Consider the following 25196-nt stretch of genomic DNA (forward strand, 5'->3'; position numbering starts at 1 on the left):
AAAAAAAGTCGCAGCACGCGGATTAATCCGCGCTTGAATACAAATAATTTAGTAGTATATCTTATTCTTATGTTTGAGTTAGATGCCATTTTACCGTAAGGCGCTACAACGATAGCGGAATTATCAGCAGAATTCATTGTGTGACATCAACAATTTTTACAAATATCTTAGAAACTAAGACCATGCGGAGGTTATAAAAAAGGTGGTTCAAAATATTGATTTTTACAACATGTTCAAAAACTATCGAAATTGGTGAGATGGGTGAAATATCGATAATTACCCATTTTATTTCATAATGTATTTATAACTATGTAGTATGTATAACTCGTTGAACTCGTCTTGATATTAATGAGGACACTATGTACTTACTTGAAATTACATTTAGGAAATCATCAAAGATCATCTAACATGATTTACAGAAATTTGTTTAAATCGTTATATTTTCTACCTTAAGCAATATTTTTGTATTGCATATCTTTTTTCTCGAATCCACGTAATCTCAACAAAGTGGATACGTAGTGGGTGTTCTAATTTTACCGAATCTCCAACCCAATTTCGACTCTCATACACATAACCTTTTTCAACGTAGACACAATATTTTTAAGCTTTGCCTTCGCTCTACGTAAAAATTGTTCATTTTGACGAGGTAAAAAGGAACGTGACTATATTGGCGATATCGATCGCCAAACTCAATTAAAGAGTTGAATTCATAACAATTCGTAACAATTTGGTGAGATGAAAACTTGACAAGCCTGGTGAAATTTTAGAACGACATACCCTTTCAGCTGTCATATTAAAAACCGTGTATTTTACCGAGTTTACCACGTGTTACAGCGGATCCTTCACCGAACGATTAAACTATTTCTTCACCATGTATAAATACGAAATAGATGATTTTGGAAAACAGTGAATAGAAGGTACATAGAAACACAACTATGCTGTAAAAAAAGATCCATTTCAATTCAATGAAATCATTACCAATTAATACTCTGCTTTAAGATATTCAGATTTCCTATCACTACACAACTGACAGAAATAGAACAGTGAATTTATTTTGCTTTGTTTCAAAGAACCAACAAATTCTATGTATCAATTTCCTACACGTATCAATATTTTTTGACATTTCTTTTTCTAGTTATCTATATATAAAATTTCAATAACCTGAAATAGAGTGATATCGGAGATGAAAATATTTTTCTATTCTGGATATATAATATCCTTTTCTATTTTTCTATTTCCTTTATATCCATCGAACATCGTGATAAGTTTTGCTGGAAAAAAACGGAAACACCTTGTATACAGTTAATGAAGACTACACCTTTGGCTGATCAGATATCGTTCTTACTACTGAATTGCCATTATTATTGTACATTATTGTACATTTGATATTGTAGAATATTATTGTGAAACAAATTTGTTGAAATTTTGATTGATCATCCAACAAACGTGTAAAAATAAGAAAAAGCTGTGAAACATTTCGCGAATGTAAATACGTAAAGTGTTTACGGCAAATCCGTAAGAGTGGCATGATTGCGCGAGTTGGACAGCCACTCGTCAAACTGTCATAAATCTACTGCAAGAAGAGTTATAACCGACGCCGCTCCATTGTTCAAGGCCGCTTTATCCTCGTCACCGGTTTCCTCCGGCACGAATCTCCGAATTTCCAATTTTCTCTCGTTGTTATTCGTTTTTCCCGTTTTGCTTTCGATTCGTCAATCCTGCAATCGTGGCACGCCGACGCGGCGGCTTTTGTAGAATCTGCAACGATGCGACGCGTCGATTGGCCTTGCACCGTATACAGGATGATTCTGTAGAAATGAACGCTATTCTCCATCCTTTCTTCTTTCGTGAAAATCCATTTGCAAATCTCTTCTTTTAAGAAACTAAATTTTGATCCGTCAACGATGAAAAATTGAGTTCCCCTCGCCTTTTTTTTATATTCATACATGCGTTGCTCCTACATAGACAAGCGCATTGAAAATCAGAGGACACGTTTTGAAATTTAACGTGAATTGTTTGCGAACAATTTAACGTTCACGTACAATTGGGTCATAAAAGATATAACTTAGAAAAAATGAAGCTGGCACCTCGCTGGGGGTAGCCACCCACGTGCTATATTTATTTCTATTTTATTTTTTTTCACCAATAAGATATAACACTTTAGCAAATGTCCTTCTGGACAAATGGTAAAAAAACCAAAATAAAATAAAAAAAGAAAAAAACGTACAATTGGGATCCGAGTGAGACACATGAAATCCATACCGCTCAAAACTACTCAATATATTTCTTAACGTTTCATAACCTATAACTCTAGTCTACTGTAGAATCAATCAAAATTATCAATTTAATATATATCTTATATCTTATATATCTGGCTTTGGTAGAGAGAAAATGACCCTCAGTTACAGGATGACTAACTAAACTAAATTCTGAATGAGAGACCAGTGATTAATGTATTTAGCCATAGTGACTTGATTGTATTTATCACTTGGTGTATCAGTGAGTTGCTCATTCAACACAATCAACAAGAGTTGTTTGACAATTTTTCATCGTCTTACCAAAAACAAATACGAAACTAAACGAAGAAGAAGAATATTCTGATTTTGTGCTGAGCCGCTGAGGATCAAGATTTATCATCATTTTATTGGATGATTTTTCCGAATGTTAGGAAGACAATGCCCTTTGTCTCCTGGTTTTGTCCCACATCGAATCGGCAGAACGAGCCACGTTCGAGTTTTAAAACCGGTGCATCGAAGATTCGAAGGTGCAACCAGAGCTGCACGCTTTTGGTTTGATTTATGCGATCGCTATAGTGACATGGTGATAAATGAGTGCACTGGATGCGCCGAGAGTGCTGGGTATATCGATTTTTGCGGTGTACGATTCAATCTATTTGAAACTCTATACTGTTTAATATAATGTCATTTGGTCATCGTATTCGACAACATTCGTTGCTGGATAATGTTTTTTAATAAGACGTTTAGTAACACGTAACTTAATACACGTATCACGTGATTTCTGATGAATCTTTGATTACGACGAGCTTTTGTCTACGATAACGACGGGCTACGGGTCTTGAAAGCTGATACTGACAATTCTGGATCGTGCAATCTGATATCTATACAATATCCACGAGTTATTAGTACAGTGTTCATTAAGAACTTTATGGTCGTGGGGTCCTGCGAATTGAAATTCGTCGTTATCATATTGCGATAACTAGAGATTGCTACAATTTGAGATTCATCGATAGTAACGTTTAAGTGTGTTCCATTTATTTTAAGTACATTAATTATTATTCATCTTAACGACGTTCTAGCAATGCCCCTGTTGATGCTCATTTTCAACTGCACTTTTAGTCATACAATATTTATGTAGTAATCAACATGTACTCGTGATTCAAGGTTCGATATTAACTTAATGTTGATTGATACACTACACTGGTCAGGCCCATTTATGTAATAGGGAAAAGTTAGCTTTCTAAATTTTCTTATTGTAAGTAAATTTGTGATAATAATTCTAACTATAGAATCTGTAAATTAATTACTATAACATTCAGATGATAAGACAAATCTTTATTCATTGCAAATAGATTTTAATTTCTTTAGTCATATATAAAAAAATCTAAATTACTGTAAACATCCTCACTCTCATGATTAGCATCAGTATAAATTTTCTTATTGTAAGTAAATTTCTGATAATAATTCTAACTATAGGATCTGTAAATTAATTACTATAACATCCAGACGATAAAACAAATCATCTCTATTCATTGCAAATATATTTTAATTTCTTCAGTGATATGTAAAAAAATCTAAATTACCGTAAACATCCTCACTCTCATGATTAGTATTAGTATAAATTTTCTTATTGTAAGTAAAATTCTGATAATAATTCTAACTATAGAATCTGTAAATTAATTACTATAACATCCAGATGATAAAACAAATCTTTATTCAGTGCAAATATATTTTAATTTCTTCAGTGATATGTAAAAAAATCTAAATTACCGTAAACATCCTCACTCTCATGATTAGTATTAGTATAAATATTCTTATTGTAAATAAATTTATGATAATAATTCTAACTATAGAATCTGTAAATTAATTACTATAACATCCAGATGATAAGACAAATCTTTATTCAGTGCAAATATATTTTAATTTCTTCAGTGATATGTAAAAAAATCTAAATTACCGTAAACATCCTCACTCTCATGATTAGTATTAGTATAGATTTTCTTTTTGTAAGTAAATTTCTGATAATAATTCTAACTATAGAATCTGTAAATTAATTGCTATAACATCCAGATGATAAGACAAATCTTTATTCAGTGCAAATATATTTTAATTTCTTCAGTGATATGTAAAAAAATCTAAATTACCGTAAACATCCTCACTCTCATGATTAGTATTAGTATAGATTTTCTTTTTGTAAGTAAATTTCTGATAATAATTCTAACTATAGGATCTGTAAATTAATTGCTATAACATCCAGATGATAAGACAAATCTTTATTCAGTGCAAATATATTTTAATTTCTTCAGTGATATGTAAAAAAATCTAAATTACCGTAAACATCCTCACTCTCATGATTAGTATAACTCCGGAGCAGTCCTTTAACGCTTCATACTTGAATTGATAATTGAATTTGCAGAATCGCTCATCCAAGACGCATCAGTAACGATGCATTCGACGATCTTGACGCGAAGCGGAACTCTTGAAACGGAATCCGCGAACGTTTACTCTTCGAGCTGAATACGTATAGCAGACTGCAAAGCAATAAATCGGTATCAACGTCTAAATCACAGTCGATATAATTAGGTAATCGATTCTACACGACGAACCATTCGAAACCAAGGGTGTCGTTGAAGCGCCGTGTAAAATGAATAATTAATATGTTCAAATGGAACTACACTTAAATTGTGTAGCAACACTCATCCGACATTTCCGTTGCACGTGCACAACTATGTCTTCTCCTAGGCCAAATATCCATTACACGCATCTACACGGGAACCGACGTCTCTCATTTGAATTCACACACAAAGCTGCGCGCATGGAAACATGCTGGTCTACATAGAAACGTAGTACTATGCGTGTTACCAACATTTTCGTCGTGTTCCGTCCGTAACACGGACGAGCGTCCCTCAATGTATTCATATTCGAAGTTACATGTCCCAACGGTGCTTCAATCTCCGTGGAAGATTGAACCGAGATGCTGGTCGTATTTCGGGAACCGAGTCTTGTAACGAACTCCTATGAAATTCGTAATAACGCGCGTTTCTGTTCCGAGTTGTGTTGGTATAGTTTTGAAATTCTCTCAAAGGATCTTGAAGGCGATAAAGAGCGTCTTGAATGGACGATCTTTGTTTAGCGTTGTGTCATGCATGTCTTGCGATTAATTAATTCTTCAGCTGTGACACGTGTGTATGATGAATATCTATAGGTAGTTACTTAGTCGTGATGTTTATTTAGAAGTGATGATGAGCTACTTGGATTTAATTGAATCTAAGAAATACTTTACGTTTAAATGAATTGTTCCTTGCAAATATTTGTGTTGAAATAAATAAATTTATAAATGTAATCTTAGTTGAAGAACGTGTCTTCATGTAGTAAAAATATATTGATCGGAATGAAATTGAATCTGGTGATCGAAATATCTCTATTTGTTTTTTGTAATTTATGATTCTAAAAGAAATGCTAGATTTGCGACACTATTTTATATAATAATAAAATGCAAGAGAAGTAACAAATTCTAAAATTCATATTATAAAGAAAAGATTCATAATTACTGTGATTAAATAATACTCAAGAATTCCTTCCACCGCAATCAAATTATAAACCTCATCGACAAAAATCTTATATGTTCTTTGTTACATTTTTGGACGAAACATTTGTCGACCAAGTCATTTGTCTTCGAACGTTTGACGGATAGTCAGCAAAGAAAAAGAGAAGAGGAAGTGAATCGTATTTCTAGAGAGGAGTTCGAGTAGAGTTCCGTTCGTTTTTTGGTATACGTTGTTACGCGAATCCCCCTACAAATAATCCTGAAACGGAAATGAAACGGATTACGGTCGGTAAAAAAATCTCATCTCCGCACCCTTTTATCTTCAACGTTAATACGTTATTTCGGTTTTATTGCGCCGTTCCACTAGTGAGTGTCCAAAGGTCCACTCTACGTGAACGTATTTGTCCAAGATTGATTTCGCTTCCGTATTCTGAATTATTAAAGCCGATCTACCTCTTTGACTCGTGTATACTTGGATAGGATAGTTGACTATCTATATATTTCCATTAACGTTTGCGTTGGTTAATTACTTGAACGTGTTTTGGAACGTGAATAACACACGATAGAGAATGTTTGATTATGGACAATGTGTCTGTAAATGCCGTGATTATAGGTTATAAATGTTTAAAACAATTCTTCCGTGATTTTAGAAATACCAGATTTTCTGACAATAAAGATAACAAAGAATTTTAGTTCTAATTCTAATGTTTAGACGACGTGAGTATAAAAAGTCTGTTTCAAGAAACTAGAAGATATTGTCGTTGACATAACCTCACTTTTAGATAGCACATTGTATTCTACTTTTCATATTCATAAACTATGTGGTACTATGTTTTCAAATTGGGTTTTCCATGAACTTCAATATATCGTCTACCATATAGTGGTGGTCATCAAAGACTCACGTTACTAAATTTTTTAAAATGATTAATTGTTTTAAATGAATTAAATGTTGTGGTGTAGCATGTTTCAATCTATAGCCGCTTCGAGGACAAAATATATCCAAATTCGCGTGGTAGTCAACGTGTTAAGGATACGGAAAGAAAAATATACAATGTTGCTTGAAAATAAATTCTATATTTCTAAAAATTATAAAGTGTGCTAAATGTGTAAAATTTGTTTCAGGTTATCGCAACAGCGCCAAGACAACCACCGGCGGTCAGACATGAACTTCACGGCTGGAAGCAACAACATAATATCGCGTGTCGTCGGTGAGATTAATTAATCATGGACTAAGTACCGGTCACGATAATCGATTCTCAGGATCAACGATAGATCGTCGATCTACCTGATCGATCTGATCTTTACGAACACCGGTGAAACAGAAAAACGTCGTTTTTACCTTTAATAATAGAATTTCCTTTTTCGGTCGATCGATTTGATCAGTAGCGCTCATCCTCGAAAAAATCGGTGATCGTTTCGACGATAATTATTCGCGAGTTAACTTAAAATCGTGTAAAAAAAGAAAGATTAAAATCTTTTCTTTCGCTGAAGAAATATCGCCGTTATAAAGTGGGCCATTATTGTACAGATCTAATTTAGATGGACACTCTAGACAGTGCGTAAAAAGTCTTAAAGATTATTTGTAGTTCGTTGTCCCGATGACGAGGAACATCGGATGTTGGAGAATAATGGACGACGGAACATATAGAATGTTGAAACCAACGAAGAAAAGTTGGTGCTGTTTGGAATGTTGCGTCGATAGTGGTTATCAAAGATTTATCGCTCGTTACTGAAAGGATAGCTGAAGCTTATCGAATCGAGAATGATGTTGATTGAAGAAACGAGTATTACGGTTAGACCCATTGCACACTGAGTTCCTTAGAGTTTCGATTATATTTCCTTCATATTGATCGTACTGCATATATTGATACTTATATATTAATGCTTATCAATATATGCAGTACGATCAATATTAATATATATATATATATATATATAGATAGATAGATAAGTATCAATATATACAATATAATATAATAATAATATTGATACATATATATACAGTATATATATTAGGTTGGCCAGAAGGTTCTTTTCGTTTTTTAAATATTAAGTAAGTATAAAATATGTTTCCTTTTTTCTTAAATATCTTTCTTAAATAATGTGTGATCCTTTCTATTCTACTACCTTTTGCCATCTCTTCGGGAGCCACATAATGCCATTTTTGCAAAACTCTCTTCCTTACTTTAAAATATTTAAAATATTACTTTTAAAATATTCTGCGAGGCCGTTTATCACTTTGTTTACTGATTTGAATTTTCTATTACGAAGAAAATTCTTTAGGGAGAGGAACAAATAATAGTCCAATGGTGCAAGCAAAGTCTGGAGAGTATGGACGATGTGGTAAAACATCTCAATCAAACTAGAAGTTTCGTTCGCACCGCTTTTTCAAGTTGGGTGCAATATTTTTCATCGTTGATTGTTTGTCCTTCCGGAAGTAATTCGTTGAGTAGAGGATACCCTTCCAGTCCCACCAAATTGAAAGCAGCACCTTCTTCGGGTGAAGTCCAGGTCTTGCTACCGTTGGAGGACAATTCTTCAAGAATTTTTCCCATAAATAATTTTACATAAATCGAAATTGCTTTCTCTTCAGTTAATAATCATCGAATCACCCAAAAATTTGATCATTCCAGTCATTTCGATAGCTTCGTTATATCTATTTTAATTGTAAAGAGATATTTCCATATTCGAAAGCGTTATTTTTTAGATTACATTTCGAATAAAATATATGTAGAATCACCCTAAATCCTATTTGTTCTTTGAGCGATTTTCAATACAATTGTTAAACAATTTCATCAGTTTCAGAAAATTCCTTCAATTTCAGAAAAATATGTCAGAATCGCTTTCTTATACATGGTGACCTCACCATCTGGTAGGACGTTTTTTTTTTTTTTTTTTTTTTTTTTTAAATAGTTTATTTAGCCAATTTTGATTTTTTGTACATTTTTGAGATTCACAATAAACAACGAATTGAGTATAGTGTGTTTAGGCAAAAGTACCGATACGCGTCGGTACGACGTAGCCATGGTCTAATATGTGTCGTGGATTTTCGGTTTTTGCGTTTATTTTTTTGTTTTTTTGGGTTTAAGTCGCATTGGTGCGTGATTTTTGTGTATTCTTGTGTGTGTTGTATTTTGTCCTGAAACTTGGCCGCAAAACAGGACTCCTCGGTGTATTACTTTTATGCGTTGTGGGATTTTTGGGGGGGGGTGATGAGAGGGAAGGGGAGGGGGGTGTTAAATTATATTATTTACAATGATTATAGTATTTACATATTTACAGTACTTACATCTAGGTTACACGGTGGTAGGAATGGTTTTTTTTGTCGAATTGGTAGTTTTCACTTATATTTTCTTATGGGTTTGGAATCCACCAATATTTTTTTGTGTGTCTTCTGTGTTTGTCTTTAGTGTCTTTTTGGGGGAGGGCCATGTTGTACCTCCACCTGGTGTCTGCAGTCAGTCCGTTTAAGTTTTCTTCGTAGAGTATTGTTTTTATCCCTATTTTTCTTTTTATGTGGAAAATTATCGGGATATTGTTTTGGTCTTGGAGGTAATTTTTTTCGTCTAGGTATAGGAACGCTTCTGGGGGGATGTAGCCTGTTGTCATTGTGTTTTTGTAATATAGTACGTTTGGGTATAAGCCGCTGAAGATTAGGCTGTTTTCATCTGGTAGGACGTGTAAGGTGCAAAGTGACTACTCGGCTTATGCCTTTAATATTGCATTTATTGCTGTTGCATCGAACTTACTATCGCCCGACTGTTCACTGACTTCCACCCAAATTTATTCTTTATTCTCGACTGACTAACTAACTTCTGAGGTGCCGAAAGCATATGATATGGACCGTTAGGCCTATTGAAGTTTTCCGACCCTCTCAGCTTGTCGGCATATACGTTTTATCGCAACATTGTATATATTTCGCCAGTCTTTCCGCGGTATTACAATAAAGACCAAAGGAGCTGCTGGAAAGAGAATCGTTGTGCCGCGGAGTAGTAGCGTTCGCAAAATGACGGTTATAACGGCCTTGTGCCGCTACAATGGTTTCTTGCTTCAATTTTAAGCTATAGTTTCTCTTAAAATATAAAAAATTCATTTATTCACTAAAACAGGAGTAAAATTGGAATATAAAAATTGGAGGACCGCGGTGAGGTTAAGCGAAGAAACTCCTAATAGCCACAGGAGTGCATGCTAATCGAACTCTGACCTCTTGCAATGCACATACATATATGTACATATATGGACGTATATGGACGTATATACACACATATATCAGCAGCCTCGGTTTAACCTAGATCCCTCGAAAGCGTCACTGATTTTTCGACGCCTGAATAGTTGGGATAGTTGGAAGAACGTCGGTCGTGATATAATTAATTAGTTCTCTCGTGGAAATTCTTTCAAATTATATAATTCCCGTCGTGTGGAAAATAATCGTTTTCCAACAAGAACGGTGGCTGCATTACGAGGTAAACTCATTTAACCAGAATAAATCTAAACCGCGTTTTATTGCCGGCTAAACGGCATGATCTTTGCTGTGGGAACAAAATAATTCCATTTTCTACTCTCGTTTTTATTTTCTCGCTTTTTTATTTTTCCTTTTTCCGCTTTTTATTTTCCGTTTTATTTCTTGCTTCCATCTTCCTGCGACCGTCATCTACCATCTCCATTTGCAAACTCTCTCGATTTCACTTCACTCCTGACGTATTTCTGCTTGAAATACCTGGGTGAATTATTTGCGTGTACCACGTGCAGTAGCATACTAATACACCACATGAGCGAGAAGAGAGAAAACACATGGCTCGCCTCGGGCTTTGAAAGGTTAGGCGATCGCCATCTGAACTGAGGATAGTTGTATACAATAAAGCTTTCGAGCGACGATGTATATGTCACGTAGAAGACATAGAAAATCACGAAATTAACAGATCACTGGTGATGTTTTCGCATAACGGTTCAGAGTGCTATAACAAAAAGGTGTTGAGCGCTGATTTGTGAGGGTTCTTATAATAAGGTATGGTCTCTTTGAAGGGGTTATCGTCGGCTGTCTATCAGACGCGGCTAACCTGTTACTATCTGATTATTGTTTTGATGGCTGTAACATGCAGGATGTTTTGTCTATCCTATTACTGTTTCTGAGCCTGTGACATTAAACCCGCTTTGCTCCGTTAAAGCGTATGGCTGTGGTGGGTCGTCCGAGTTGAATGATCTCGTTATCTTCATCTTCGGTGATGTTTTGGGCTTCATCTTGGGTAATCGTCCTGCGGGCTGGTGGAGAAATTGGTGCCGTTGCTATTTGATCGATATTGTTTATGTGAGCGGTAGGGCAGAGTATTTTGATATATTTAGGAATTAGTCGATATACACATTTGAAAAGTTTACGTTTATACATTATATATATTTTTCCTAGTCCTAGGGCTATATCCTAGTATTGGTAGTGTAGATATGCCATATTCCTTTAGTGAATTTATACGTTGCTCGAATTGTAGGGTATTGTCATGTATTTGGAACGCATCGAGGTTGGTTAAAGTTGTGAGTTACTTTTGGAGCCGTTTCTAACATTTTCTCTACTGTTGAGATGTCTATTTCTTTGAAATTATGTGAACTGTTCTTAATTTTGATTTCGTAAGAAATATTTTTCAGTTTCCCCTATCTTCATAATATATTACGATCGTATGTGATTATACATCCAGTTTTGCTGCTAATTAAACTCGGTTGTCTGATTTCTAAGATTTTATGTGTTTTATGTGCACATTTTTCATATGGATAATGATATAACGATTCTCAGTCTGTAAAGGCACGAACGTCAATTCTTCCAGCTTGAGGTATTGTTGAGAATTTTGGATCTTAGTAGCCAAAATAATGGTATAGGAACACTAAATTTACACTTGGAATTAAGATTAGAATAGTTACATATTCATTTGATAAACGATTTCAAAGATATTGATCGATACACATTTACACGCGTCTAAGCACCTCCTTGAAAACTGCTGTTAACCTCCTACTGTTAACCGACTGAACAGTTTACATTTGTTTGTTTTCGAAACGCCGCGACACACATACTTCCATACAGTGATATTCACATACAAGTCTTACTTGATTTTATCCTTTGTCTTCTCTTGGAGACCATCCCCACCAAGCTCGTGTCTTGCAAGCGTTCGCGCCTATGATCATGTATGCCACCTTTTTGGTGTAGGATAAAATAACAGACTGAAGGCGAATCGATGTTTTTTTAGAACTCGCTGCTTGACGGCAACAATGCGTTTATCGCTATTTTGTGTATATCTGGACGGTTATGTAAGACGATCTGTCTGCGACACTGTTGTACCAAGGGAGACGGTAGTAACCACAGCCTTATAGTAAGCCTCGGGGCTTAACATTAGGTCTAGAATTAGTTGAAAGTTTTGAACTGAAGATTCGATATGGTTAGTCATAAAATTTTGTTTTATTTTTTTTGTGTGTGTTTTTTAGAACTCTTTACATTCTATAATTTGCGGATTTATGATTCCTTGTTTTTCTGATATAATAGTGTTAAAAATTTAGTCGACGTTTAATATGGAGCTCCGATATGGGAAATTCAGTCTGAATTAGTGAAGAGATAAGTATTTCGTTTTTCTCGTTATGTAGTATTAGTATTCAAAATGCTAGTTACATCCTTGTGGGTTACCAGTTAGACTGTAATGATATGACAGACCATTCTCGATTTCGTACCTGAATGAATCTCACTTTTCTAGATCACATTACCATTCTGGGCGTATGTGAAAACACTATACTAGATGTTATGGCCATAATGCTAATGACACCAGAACTAAATTCTGTTACTGTGTGTTGATCTCGCATCTAAATATCTTTGGACCACATGGCCACCCGTAAGCGTATGTGAACCATTATGCTCGATCTTGCACCTGATTACATTACATTATCGCACTGGGCGTGGAAACATTGAACTCCATCACATTATCACACTGGGCGTAGATGGAAACACTGAACTCCATCACATTACCACACTGGGCGTATGTGACAACACTATGCTAGATGTTATGGTCATAGTGCTAATGATCCTTAGGGATCGATGTACTCGTATCGTCATTGTCACTGCCATTGTCATCACTGCAGACATCCAACTCAGTAGGAATGCAACTAGCTGGCATTTTTCTCAATCTATCATGACTGTATTTATATGATCGTTTATCATCTAAAATTTTTGAAATATATCTCCTTTCAATATCTCTGCTATTACAAATGGACCCTTAAATTTTGGATCTAATTTAGTTTGATCTCTTTCCTCATTTTTGTGTAATATAAAATTCACCAAGATTGGATCTATCTACTTTAGCTTTTATCTTGTCGAATCCATCTTTATTATACTTAGCGCTACTTTCTATATTTTGTATGGGCTATTGTCTTACATTGGAAATATCTATTCTTTCTTCAATATTATCGGGTAGCGATAAAGGTCTTGCTGTGCTTAATGATTCTATCGAGTCAGCAATAATTAGAACATCATTCAAACAAACAACAACGTACGAATAAGCGAGGTCCCCTAAGGCCTTGAGAATGGCCCTCTGAAAAGCGGATGCTACATTTTTCAACCTAAACGTCATCGTTGTATACTCGTATTGTCCGGGGTAACAAATGCTGTATATTCCGTAAAATTAGGATGAATAGGGATTTGGTAAAACTCGCTGGTTATGTTCAGGCTAATAAAGTCGCTTATTGCAATCTTGCGATTTGATTCGTAATAAGAGGTAGAGGATACCGATCCGCGATCGTATTTTTATTGAACCCTCGAAGATCTACACATAACCTATCTGAGCCGTCTTTCTTCTTCACAAGTAACATAGGGCTCGCGAATGGGTGAATTACTGGGCCTTATGATTTTTGCTTTAATTAATTCGCTTATATTATCTCACGTTCTGTTCTTCGCTTTTCCTCGCTAAGTCTATAAGGACTTCTTTGTACGGTGACATTAGGATCAATTAACCGTATTTCTAACTCGCCTGTATTTACGCTAGTACGTGGGAAACCTATAATGAATGAATTTTTGAATTGCTCTAAAACAGAAATCAATCGGCTTTTATCATTACCAATTACATCAGTGTCAACCTCATTAATATCAATCTCGTTTTTAGCGTTGTCTTGTAAAGGATTTTCCTCCATAATCAGATTGACAGTTGCGCACCATGCAGCTGGGTCGGAGCACGCAGTTTCAAGGTTAAAACGCGGTAGCGATAAATTTTTAGGTTCCGCACTCGAGTTTTGCACTAGCCAATCTTAATAGCCAAATAGCCAAAATAATGGTATAGGAACACTAAATTTACACTTGGAATTAAGATTAGAATAGTTACATATTCATTTGATAAACTATTTCAAAGATATTGATCGATACACATTTACACGCGTCTAAGCACCTCCTTGCAAATTGGGCCTACTGTTAACCGACTGAACAGTTTACATTTGTTTGTTTTCGAAACGTCTTGACACACATACTTCCATACAGTGATATTCACATACAAGTCTTACTTGATTTTATCCTTTGTCTTCTCTTGGAGATCATCCCCACCACGCTCGGGTCTTGCAAGCGTTCGCGCCTATGATCATGTATGCCACCTGTTTTGTGTTGGATAAAATAACAGACTGAAGACGAATCGATGTTGTTTTAGAACTCGCACGATGTGGCTGGTCGATTTCCTTCTGGGTTTTGTATATTCTTCTGTTTCTCAAATTTTATTCTCTTACGGCATTTCGCTATTTTATGACTGAAGTCAGTCAAGAAAGAACGGAGGCGTTGACTACTTCAGCCATAGTTAAATTTTCCCACCTCGTCCCAGACGAATACGGCGGTGGTCGAAGAACCACAGGACCTCAGATTTGGCCGGCGATTCGCTCAAGCCGAATCTCTGGATGGCGTGTACCGTTCATGCCACAGCGGCCTCCGTGAGATTCACGGTCTCGTTCCACCAACGTCCCCCGGCCAGGACCAAGGTGTCGGCGTAGCATACCAAGCCTGTGCCCGGGGGCATAGGACATCGAAGGAAGTAGTCGGTGATCCAGAGGATGGGTCCCAGCACAGAACCCTGTGGCACGCCACGCTCGACCGTTTTTCTCTCTTTCCCGTTCTTGCCGGTGTAAGTGATCCACCTGTCGCTCAGGTATGTCCGGATGACCCCAATGAGATACGCCGGTACCTCGAAATATCGCCTGCACTATTCTGAGCCAGGGATTGGCGTTAAATGCGTTCGTGACATCCAAGGAAACCGCGAATGCCACCCCTTCTCGGGAAATCATGTCTTCCGCCATGGACCTCACCCGTCTCATCGCGTTCACCGTCGAGCGGCCTCGGTAAAATCCCATATTGGCTGTCGTGCCATCCGGGCACCCGCTCAGACATATGGACTTCTAGACGGGCGGCGATCACTCCTTCGAGTAACTTGCCTACCTCGTCAAACAGGCAACCGGCCTGTACGTGGACGGCGAGTCCAGCGAACGACCTTCTTTCCGCAATAAGACCAATCTCGCCGTCCGTCATGTACGGGGGTAGACGCCTTCTTTAATGCATCTGGTGAACAGATCTATGATAAGACCCAGGTACCTCATCTGTTGCCCCACCCGCACTTCCTCCCCGTTAATGGAGATCGACAGTCCTGGTGGCGGTGGGCCTCTGCACCGGCGGTTGAAGAATCCCAGTACTTCCGTTTTTGCTGCGACCACGTTTAGCCCTAGTTCTTTGATAGCTCTTACTGCGCGATCCGTGGCTTCCGTGGCCAACTCAGTGGTCTCGTAGCACCAACGTCCTCCTGCTAGCACCAACGTGTCGTCGGCGTAGCAGACCAGTCCCGTGTTCGGGGGCATCGGGCTGCAGAGCACATAGTCGTACGCGGTGATCCAGAGAATCGGCCCCAGGACGGATCCCTGGGGTACCCCGCGCTCGACCGGTCTTCTCGTCTCTCCTTCCTTGGTCTTGAAAGTGATTCACCTTCCATTGAGGTAGGCCCGGATGACCCTCTGGAGGTACTCGGGCACTTGGAAGAAGCGCAGAGCCTCCATGATTCTTCCCCACGGGATGGAATTGAAGGCGTTGGTGATATCCAAAGAGACCGCCAACGCGATCCTTTCCCGAGAGACCATTTCTTCCGCTGTTCTTCTCATGTGGAGAATGGCGTCAACCGTGGACCGCCCACGACGGAATCCATACTGGCTGTCATGCCAGCCTGGCTGCCTTTGTTCCATGTGTGCCTCCAGACGAGCGGCAATCACTCTTTCCAGTAACTTTCCAACCTCATTCAGAGACATATCGGTCTGTATGCCGATGGAGAGTCCGGTGGTCGTCCCTCCTTCCTTAGCAGTACCAGTTTGCAATCTGCCATGCCTGAGGGTAAATACCCTCCCTCAGGCACCTGCTGAACAGATGTAGCAGGCGGGGGGCCATAATATCCATAGTCTCGGCCCAGACCCGCCCAAGAATTCCGTCAGGACCCGGGGCCACATCCCGTGATGCCATCTTCCGTGTGGCCTTAAGTAGCTCTTTCTTGGACACTTTTGTCTCAGTGATGTCCACTGTTGATGCTCCGTTGCCGTTGGTACGCGCCCTTCGCTCGTCAGCAGCGCTTCAAGAATCGCCGGCGGCGAGAGGTCGAGCCCTATTACCCCGGTGAGAGAGTGTCGCGGCGCTGCCCACGCCGGGCAATGTTCCAGCGTGTGCTACGCCGAGTTCACACTTGCGTCGCAGTGGTGGCAACGCGTGGTCGCCTCCTTCCCGATTCGACGTAAATATTCTCCGAAGCATCCATGTTCCGTGAACACCTGCGTCACTCTGTAGATCAGCGGAAGTGCGCCTCCGTCCAACCAAACGTCCCAAACGGTTCTGCCGAACACTAAATTCATTCCATTCACCAAATTGAATTGTACTTTGTTCACTATCATCAATTCTTCTTTCTTCCTCAATAACCAATTCTTGTAAAACCTCGTCAACAGTATCTTCATTACATTCAGTATCGCTGCAATTGCACTTATTAATATCCGAATCAGAATCAGACGATGTAATTCTATTTATATTTATATTTCTGGGAAATCTGATTTCTTTCTCATCGTTACTATCCGAGTTTGTGTAAGCCTCGTGAAAGCTTTATTTTTCACTGTTATTGGACTCACTAAGAAATAAGTTTTCCATTTTTCTTTTTGACATTGTAACGAATTAGGGCAGAGATTTTAAGTTATCTAACATATCGGTGAGAGTACCTATCAGAGTACCCTTGGTACAGCGGCACTTGTGGTCTGAAGGAGATTTCATTGAAAACATGCGCGGCAGTCAATGTGTTAACCCATTTGCATCATGGCCCTACTTAAGCGGCCATTTGAAGGCATCAGCGGCGTTCAACTGACGACTGGTCCCCATCACCGCGCGCGGACGGTCGTCGGTGCAGTAAATGACATCCGAATTCTTCAAACGTTCAAAACGATTGGAAAACAATCTCGCATCTTACATTCTTTATAACAGAGACAAAAAATTATTTATTTAAAAAAAAATTATTTACATTCAAATGAAAATTAAATCATATTATTTCTCGTGGAATTCTTTAAAATGGTCAATACATAATGATACATCGCAATTATGGCATTTAACGGGTTTACGGTTGTTTCTTATATACCTATCTTTACGAGAACCCATCAAATTGATGGGTAAACGAAACTACGCATTTTCTTTAAAAAATGGATTTATTCAAATTAAGTCCGCACTGAACAATATTAGGCTTCACGTTTAAATAAATTATTATTAAGTAAAAGGTCTTTTTTTTAATTATCACGGAAATGATAACAATAATATTAACGCTATAGGGTAATCATATTTATTGAACACATTTTTCACAAATATACTGAATTTTGTTTGTGCATTTTACGATCTTTTTTGCAATATGTATAACAATTATTCCTTCTATTTCTTTTTCTTTTGCAGTAGCCCACTTGGCAACATTTTCACACTTCTGACGTTGAAAATGACAAAAATGAAGCATTTGATCTTTAGCAAAATATGAACTCTTTCCTGGATATTCTGATTCAGTGTACTCTTTACAGAATATCCACGCGTTTATAGCTGCCAAATCTAAAATATTGAAAAAAAAAAAAAAAAACTTGAAGGGGCCATCGGAAACTCCCTGCTTTCACACTATATTTGCGTGCCTTCTGGTCATCAACGTCAACACCAAACTTTGTTTTATTATAAAAAGCAATGGTTTCTGAAACACGTTTATAATTGTCTTCTACTTGTATACCTGTATGTTTGGTGCTTAGAAGAAGGACTTTTACGTTAGGTTTACTTTTATACACAGTAAGCGTGAATTTTTCTGATTTATATAAATTTGAGGAAAACAAAGTCATCTTGTCCTTTTTTCCCTTGAGCATCGGGTTTCATCTTTCCCCATATAAAGGAAACCATTCAAATATATTTTGTTTGGACGTCAACTGCAAACCAAAACTTAATGCCAAATTTATGAGACTTCTTCGGCATATATTGCGTAAACCTGCATCGAGCTTCCGTTAGAAATAATTGTTCATCTATTGAGATATTTTCATATGACTTATAACAAGCCTGGCTATTGCTTCTAAATCTGCTCCATATTTCGGATATCAGCGCAAATTTATCTGTTTGTAATCTTCCGGAAGCTTTTAATGATCTCGCTTCATATGCGCCTCCGGCATATAGAATTCCTAGAAAGCTACGTAACTCAGCAACTGTGATTGTCTGTCTTTTTTCAAAACTCGATTCACCTAAGTTTCAGTGCAATCTTTTATGTGTTCCATTACGTATCCGTCAATTATCAATTCGGAAGCACTAGTTACACAACCCGACATAATATTTCTCTGAATATAGTCTGTATAGGTTCGTGATATTCTTGAATATCATACGAACGGGAGTCCTTCTATGGCTCATGGCTATCTTGCAGTTTTGCTTTCCCTGCTCGGTGTTGTTGTTGCCTCCATAGCCTTTTCGTTTTTTATCCTGTGAGCCATGACGGTCTTACAGAATTGACTAAATTTCTTCCAGTTATCGTCCTTGGCGGTCATCGTGGCCATCAGATTGTTCGCGTTTATCTTCTCGCCAAGGGCGTTCTTCAGCTCAATCCTTCCATCAGTCCACTTCGGGCACGTGAAGAGGACGTGCTCCGCAGTCTTGACATTGGTTGTTGGTGTCCTTTTCGATTCTTCTCCTATAGGCATCGAAGATCTCATACCCGGTTAGCAGTTGCATGGTGTAATGATCGACGTCTTTTTTCTTCCTGGAAAAATGGAGCGCATTTGGTATTAATTTCTTGTTGAAATTATCCTTCTCATACTCTCCCCACTCCTTTTGCCATTCGTCCAAAGCTTTCTTTTGGATTGTTTTTCAACTTGTCCTTGAACGCACTGTCGTCTCCTACGCCGATCCTGGTCCTGTGGGTCACGTACGATTCTCTCAGCAGCTTCACCTTCATGTGGATCGGTAGATTATCGGTCAACACACAAAGCGCTACATGAGAGACAGTGCGATACGCCGTCGTTGTTATACACAGGGCAGTTCTTTCTGCCCTTTTCAACGTCTTGTTATTCTTATTTATATCCGCTGCGCCCGCCCATACCGGTGCACCGTAGGTCACGATAGACTCCCATACATTGTAGTAGAATCCTACCAGTAAAGCTAGGCGGCTCGTTGACGTTCGGTAAGATGCCTCTAAGGGTTCCGGTTAACTTGTCAGTTTTACTACAAACCCCCTCGATATGTATATCGAATTTCCTATGGTTGTCGATCGTGACACCGAGATATTTAATGTGCTCGACCGTTTCGGTGTCCGTGTTACCCAACTTAAGTCTTATCACTCTTGGCACCCGCATCCCAGTGATGAGCATAACTTCCGTTTTTTGTCTCGCTAGCGTGAGACCGACGCTCTCGCACCAATCGTTGATGATTATCAGCATGGCGTTGACTTTGGCGGACGCCCCTTTGTTCTTCTCGATGGCACACGTGATGGCCAGATCATCCGCAAAGGCGATTCCGCTGACCGTCACCATGTTGTCGAGCCTCCCTAGCAGCCGGTCGTATACCAAGTTTCACAGAAATGGTCCAGAACAGATCCATGTGGAACTCCCGCCGCCACTTTGTGTTCTATCGTACCGTAATGGTTACTTATAATGATACTCCTCCCAGATGGGTAGTTGCCAATCAATCTTTTGATCTTTCACGACGTCTTCCTCCTGTCAAATTCCTTGTAAATGCTCGGGAGAGAAGCTGAGCGAATTGAAAGCATTGCTGACGTCCAGGGCGATCATCACGCAGATTACCCTCTTCTGTTTGCAGGTGTCGGCAAACTTCATCACCTGCGTGATGGCATATACCGTGCTTCTCTTCTTTCTGAAGCCGCATTGCCTTCGATGGAACAGATCCACTCCGATACATCTTTCGATGACCTTTTTGAAGCATCTCTCCGAGATCCACCTACTTTCAGTTTTATCCACAGTGTCCCGTCAACTGCAATTTCAATTTTACCTACTACATTTTGGGATGTGTTTGAAATGCTCGTCCTTTCATCCTCGGAGTCAGAACTAGAAAAAATACGCATCCTTTTCTTGTTACGACATACTTTCAAGAAGTTTGCCTCTTCACTATCAAAAGATCTTCTTCGGAGGTATCCTCAGAACAATCTTCATTGACGTTGACAATTTTGTTCAATATCCTATTATATCTTCTGGATTCACTTATGATTGCTAGAAAAGGGGGATTGGTCAAAAAAAAGAAAATACTGTGCCCAAATTCAATTATTCTATTGTAAATACTTACAATAAGCGGAGACAATAATGGAAACTGTCTACAATAACTGAAATTGTTGCACACTGTCTTTGAAAAACGTTGTTTATGAAATTAGCTAGCCCGTCAATTTGACGAGTTTCGTAGAGATAGGTATACTAGATACAGATTTCAAAAATTGGAAACTAGAAATTAGAAACTGGAAATTAGAAAGCCTAGGAAAAAATAATTGTGTGTATAAATTCTTTAGATGAAATGATTAATTTACGATGTAAAATGTTAAAATTAATGCTATGATTTTTAAGATATTTCATTTCGAAATTTGAGATCCGTCAAATTGACGGGTCCCGTAAACCTAGTGTTGAAGATCGTTTTCTCTTCGAGTACGTTTAGATACGCTTTGACGTTCTACTTCCCTTTGCTGGAGTTGTAGGTATCCGAATAGGAAAATGTATCGTGTTATCGAATCATTAAGTTACTCACCTCACCTCAGTTACTTTTATATTTGGTAAATATTGAGCATTCGTTTCTTCGGCTAATTGTTGTGTAAAAACATGAAAAGCTCAATCCCTTTTGTAATTTTTAAAAATTGTATAACTGTTTAATAACATCTTGCCTATGAGGTAAAAAAATATTTTCTTATAGACTTTTTTACATCTTCGCATAGTATGAAATTTACTTAACATTTGATCTCCAACATCAAGTCCACCCATATTCTGATTATAATCAATTACTAATGTTGGTTTTACACATTTTTGTCCGGTTTTTTCCCCCGTTTCAGTAAATTCTAAGCTATGCACAGTTGTTAGTAAAATGACATCTTTTTTAACCTCCCATTTTATCGCCACCATATCTCTTGTGGAATATACTACAGCTTCTCCCCTTGTACTTGGTGTACTTTTAGTTCTCGAGGCATTTGTTTCCTATTAATTCTCGCAACGTTCCACATACGTTAAATAAACAATATCCTTTGTGCAGTGACTTAATCTCCCCCAACAAATTCATCGCAACATTTCTATTCGCAGATCCGGTATTTTATCATTCCTGTATATATATTGAAATTGTGTATTTATTACTATTTCGAATCATACAGTTTATAAAACTGAACTCCTTGGCCTACATGCTATCTGACGATCGCGTAAGCCATTGTAAGCAAGAAGTTCGGTCGCGCGCCATTCATTCATCTGTTCAGCCGTGCCCGAACTGCCGCAAAATGTATACTTCTTATGACATGTATATTTAGGTGCTACAAAAGGAATTGTGAAATAATAAACAACGTTTGAGGACAAATAGTGTTTTTAACGCGTTTGTCGTCCAGCGTGATTCGGCTAAGTTTCATGCGGGGCCCAAATCCAACCGCCGGTACGCAGAACGTAAATAGAGCGACAAGCAGGAATTCATCGTTTGTCGCCTTCGATTCATTGTGAAGAAAAGACTATTTATTTCTGAAATGAAGAAAGCGATAAGCTTTTCAGTTAGAGTATTCCGAGGTATCTCTTGGCAGATATCTCAGATCTTTCGTTTAGTCCAGAAGCATACTTGTGAGACGTACATTAGTAATTTTTTCATCCTCAAAATGTTCAGTAAACAGCGTGAAAATATATTTGGAAGTGAGAAGAGTAGTGATGACGAAGTACTGAATTCTAGACGAAACGGTATAAATAGAATTTCTTCGAGTTCGAATATTGAGGAAGCATGTGCAAGCAAAGACCTCAAAGACATGTTGGAAGAACTTGCTATAAACGAAGAAGAGAAATTTGACTCTACTGATAATTCATTGAACGATATTCAATGGAATGAATTCGCTAACAGGCAACAGACATTTCCGTTCGCCGCTGACATTAGCACAAGTGAAGTGTTTTCGTTATTCGTTAATGACAAAATGATAAGCCTTTTAGTCACAGAGACTAATAAATATGAAGAGAAAAAATTACATCAACATGAAGTGACCGGTCAAACTCGACATAAGAGGTAAAAACCAAACACTTCCAAAAAAATGATAAAATTTATGGAACTAATGATTTGGATGGGTCTAGTATAGTCACGGCTTGTCGCATGTTGGTCAACGAACCGTCTTTACAATTTTCCATTTCCACGCAGCAGAATGTCCCATAATCGTTTCGAATTGCTATTGCCAAACTTGCATTTAGCAATAGTTTTACCATTCATAAACAATATTGCTAGACAATTATCAACAAATTTTTTCACCAGGCAAAGATATTGTAGTCGACGAGACAACGGTTCCTTGGAGGGGACGACTACTATTCCGGCAACATAAGTATGGTACAAAACTATCCAAACTGTGTTCCATTGAAGATTACACATGGTCTGCGAAGATATATTCTGGACGAGAAATTACCGGAAGTAAGCAAGTTGGCATAGTTGAAAATGTCTACATTGAACTTGCAGGATAAATTGCTAAAAGAAGGACGAACTTTGTTCATGGACAATTTTTATATGAGCTATCAGTTAGCATGGAAATTTTTGAACTTCACAATGCATGTTGTTGGAGCCCGCGCGGCACGACAAAAATATATGCCCCATTCCTTAATGTCGCGCCCATTGAAAAGAAGTTGAATAATGAAACGAGAAGATAAGAAACGTTCTGCGATGCTCAAATGAAGATTACACATGGTCTGCGAAGATATATTCTGGACGAGAAATTACCGGAAGTAAGCAAGTTGAAAGTGTCTGCATTGAACTTGCAGGATAAATTGCTAAAAGAAGGACGAACTTTGTTCATGGACAATTTTTATATGAGCTATCAGTTAGCATGGAAATTTTCGAACTTCACAATGCATGTTGTTGGAGCCCGCGCGGCACGACAAAAATATATGCCCCATTCCTTAATGTCGCGAGCATTGAAAAGAAGTTGAATAATGAAACGAGAAGATAAGAAACGTTCTGCGATGCTCAAATGAAGATTACACATGGTCTGCGAAGATATATTCTGGACGAGAAATTACCGGAAGTAAGCAAGTTGAAAATGTCTGCATTGAACTTGCAGGATAAATTGCTAAAAGAAGGACGAACTTTGTTCATGGACAATTTTTATATGAGCTATTAGTTAGCATTGAAATTTTCGAACTGCACAATGCATGTTGTTGGAGCCCGCGCGGCACGACAAAAATATATGCCCCATTCCTTAATGTCGCGAGCATTGAAGAGGAGTGAAATAATGGAACGAGAAGATTTGAACCGTTTTGTGATGCTCAAATGAAGATTACACATGGTCTGCGAAGATATATTCTGGACGAGAACGTACCGGAAGTAAGCAAGTTGGCATAGTTGAAAATGTCTACATTGAACTTGCAGGATAAATTGCTAAAAGAAGGACGAACTTTCTTCATGGACAATTTTTATATGAGCTATCAGTTAGCATGGAAATTTTCGAACTTCACAATGCATGTTGTTGGAGCCCGCGCGGCACGACAAAAATATATGCCCCGTTCCTTAATGTCGCGAGCATTGAAGAGGAGTGAAATAATGGAACGAGAAGATAAGAACCGTTTTGTGATGCTCAAATGAAGATTACACATGGTCTGCGAAGATATATTCTGGACGAGAACGTACCGGAAGTAAGCAAGTTGGCATAGTTGAAAATGTCTACATTGAACTTGCAGGATAAATTGCTAAAAGAAGGACGAACTTTCTTCATGGACAATTTTTATATGAGCTATCAGTTAGCATGGAAATTTTCGAACTTCACAATGCATGTTGTTGGAGCCCGCGCGGCACGACAAAAATATATGCCCCGTTCCTTAATGTCGCGAGCATTGAAGAGGAGTGAAATAATGGAACGAGAAGATAAGAACCGTTTTGTGATGCTCAAATGAAGATTACACATGGTCTGCGAAGATATATTCTGGACGAGAACTTACCGGAAGTAAGCAAGTTGGCATAGTTGAAAATGTCTACATTGAACTTGCAGGATAAATTGCTAAAAGAAGGACGAACTTTCTTCATGGACAATTTTTATATGAGCTATCAGTTAGCATGGAAATTTTCGAACTTCACAATGCATGTTGTTGGAGCCCGCGCGGCACGACAAAAATATATGCCCCATTCCTTAATGTCGCGAGCATTGAAGAGGAGTGAAATAATGGAACGAGAAGATAAGAACCGTTTTGTGATGCTCAAATGAAGATTACACATGGTCTGCGAAGATATATTCTGGACGAGAACGTACCGGAAGTAAGCAAGTTGGCATAGTTGAAAATGTCTACATTGAACTTGCAGGATAAATTGCTAAAAGAAGGACGAACTTTCTTCATGGACAATTTTTATATGAGCTATCAGTTAGCATGGAAATTTTCGAACTTCACAATGCATGTTGTTGGAGCCCGCGCGGCACGACAAAAATATATGCCCCGTTCCTTAATGTCGCGAGCATTGAAGAGGAGTGAAATAATGGAACGAGAAGATAAGAACCGTTTTGTGATGCTCAAATGAAGATTACACATGGTCTGCGAAGATATATTCTGGACGAGAACGTACCGGAAGTAAGCAAGTTGGCATAGTTGAAAATGTCTACATTGAACTTGCAGGATAAATTGCTAAAAGAAGGACGAACTTTCTTCATGGACAATTTTTATATGAGCTATCAGTTAGCATGGAAATTTTCGAACTTCACAATGCATGTTGT

General features: G+C 38.1%; 2 protein-coding genes across 4 annotated transcripts in view; one reads left to right on the plus strand and one right to left on the minus strand.

Moving 5' to 3' along the window:
- The window catches only part of LOC132910331 (uncharacterized), a 456316-nt gene extending 449244 nt beyond the window's left edge, over positions 1-7072 (plus strand). Inside the window, exon 11 of the mRNA XM_060965963.1 lies at positions 6907-7072. The gene's annotated coding sequence lies outside the window, so the exon portion shown is untranslated. The remainder of the gene's footprint in view (positions 1-6906) is intronic.
- Positions 1-20652, minus strand: part of LOC132910340 (uncharacterized) — a 182689-nt gene extending 162037 nt beyond the window's left edge. Inside the window, exon 1 of one of the 3 annotated variants that reach the window (XM_060965991.1) lies at positions 20585-20652. Coding sequence is in view for 2 of the 3 variants with exons in the window: in XM_060965989.1 (XP_060821972.1) it covers positions 17976-18174 (199 nt within the window). In the remaining variant the exon portion in view is untranslated. Of the gene's footprint in view, positions 1-17975; positions 18635-20584 lie in introns of those variants that run through there. The other 2 variants (XM_060965989.1, XM_060965988.1) reach the window with 2 other exon arrangements.
- Between the last annotated feature and the right edge of the window lie 4544 nt (positions 20653-25196).

This window comes from Bombus pascuorum, chromosome 9, assembly GCF_905332965.1.
Source record: "Bombus pascuorum chromosome 9, iyBomPasc1.1, whole genome shotgun sequence".
NCBI lineage: Eukaryota > Metazoa > Arthropoda > Insecta > Hymenoptera > Apidae > Bombus > Bombus pascuorum.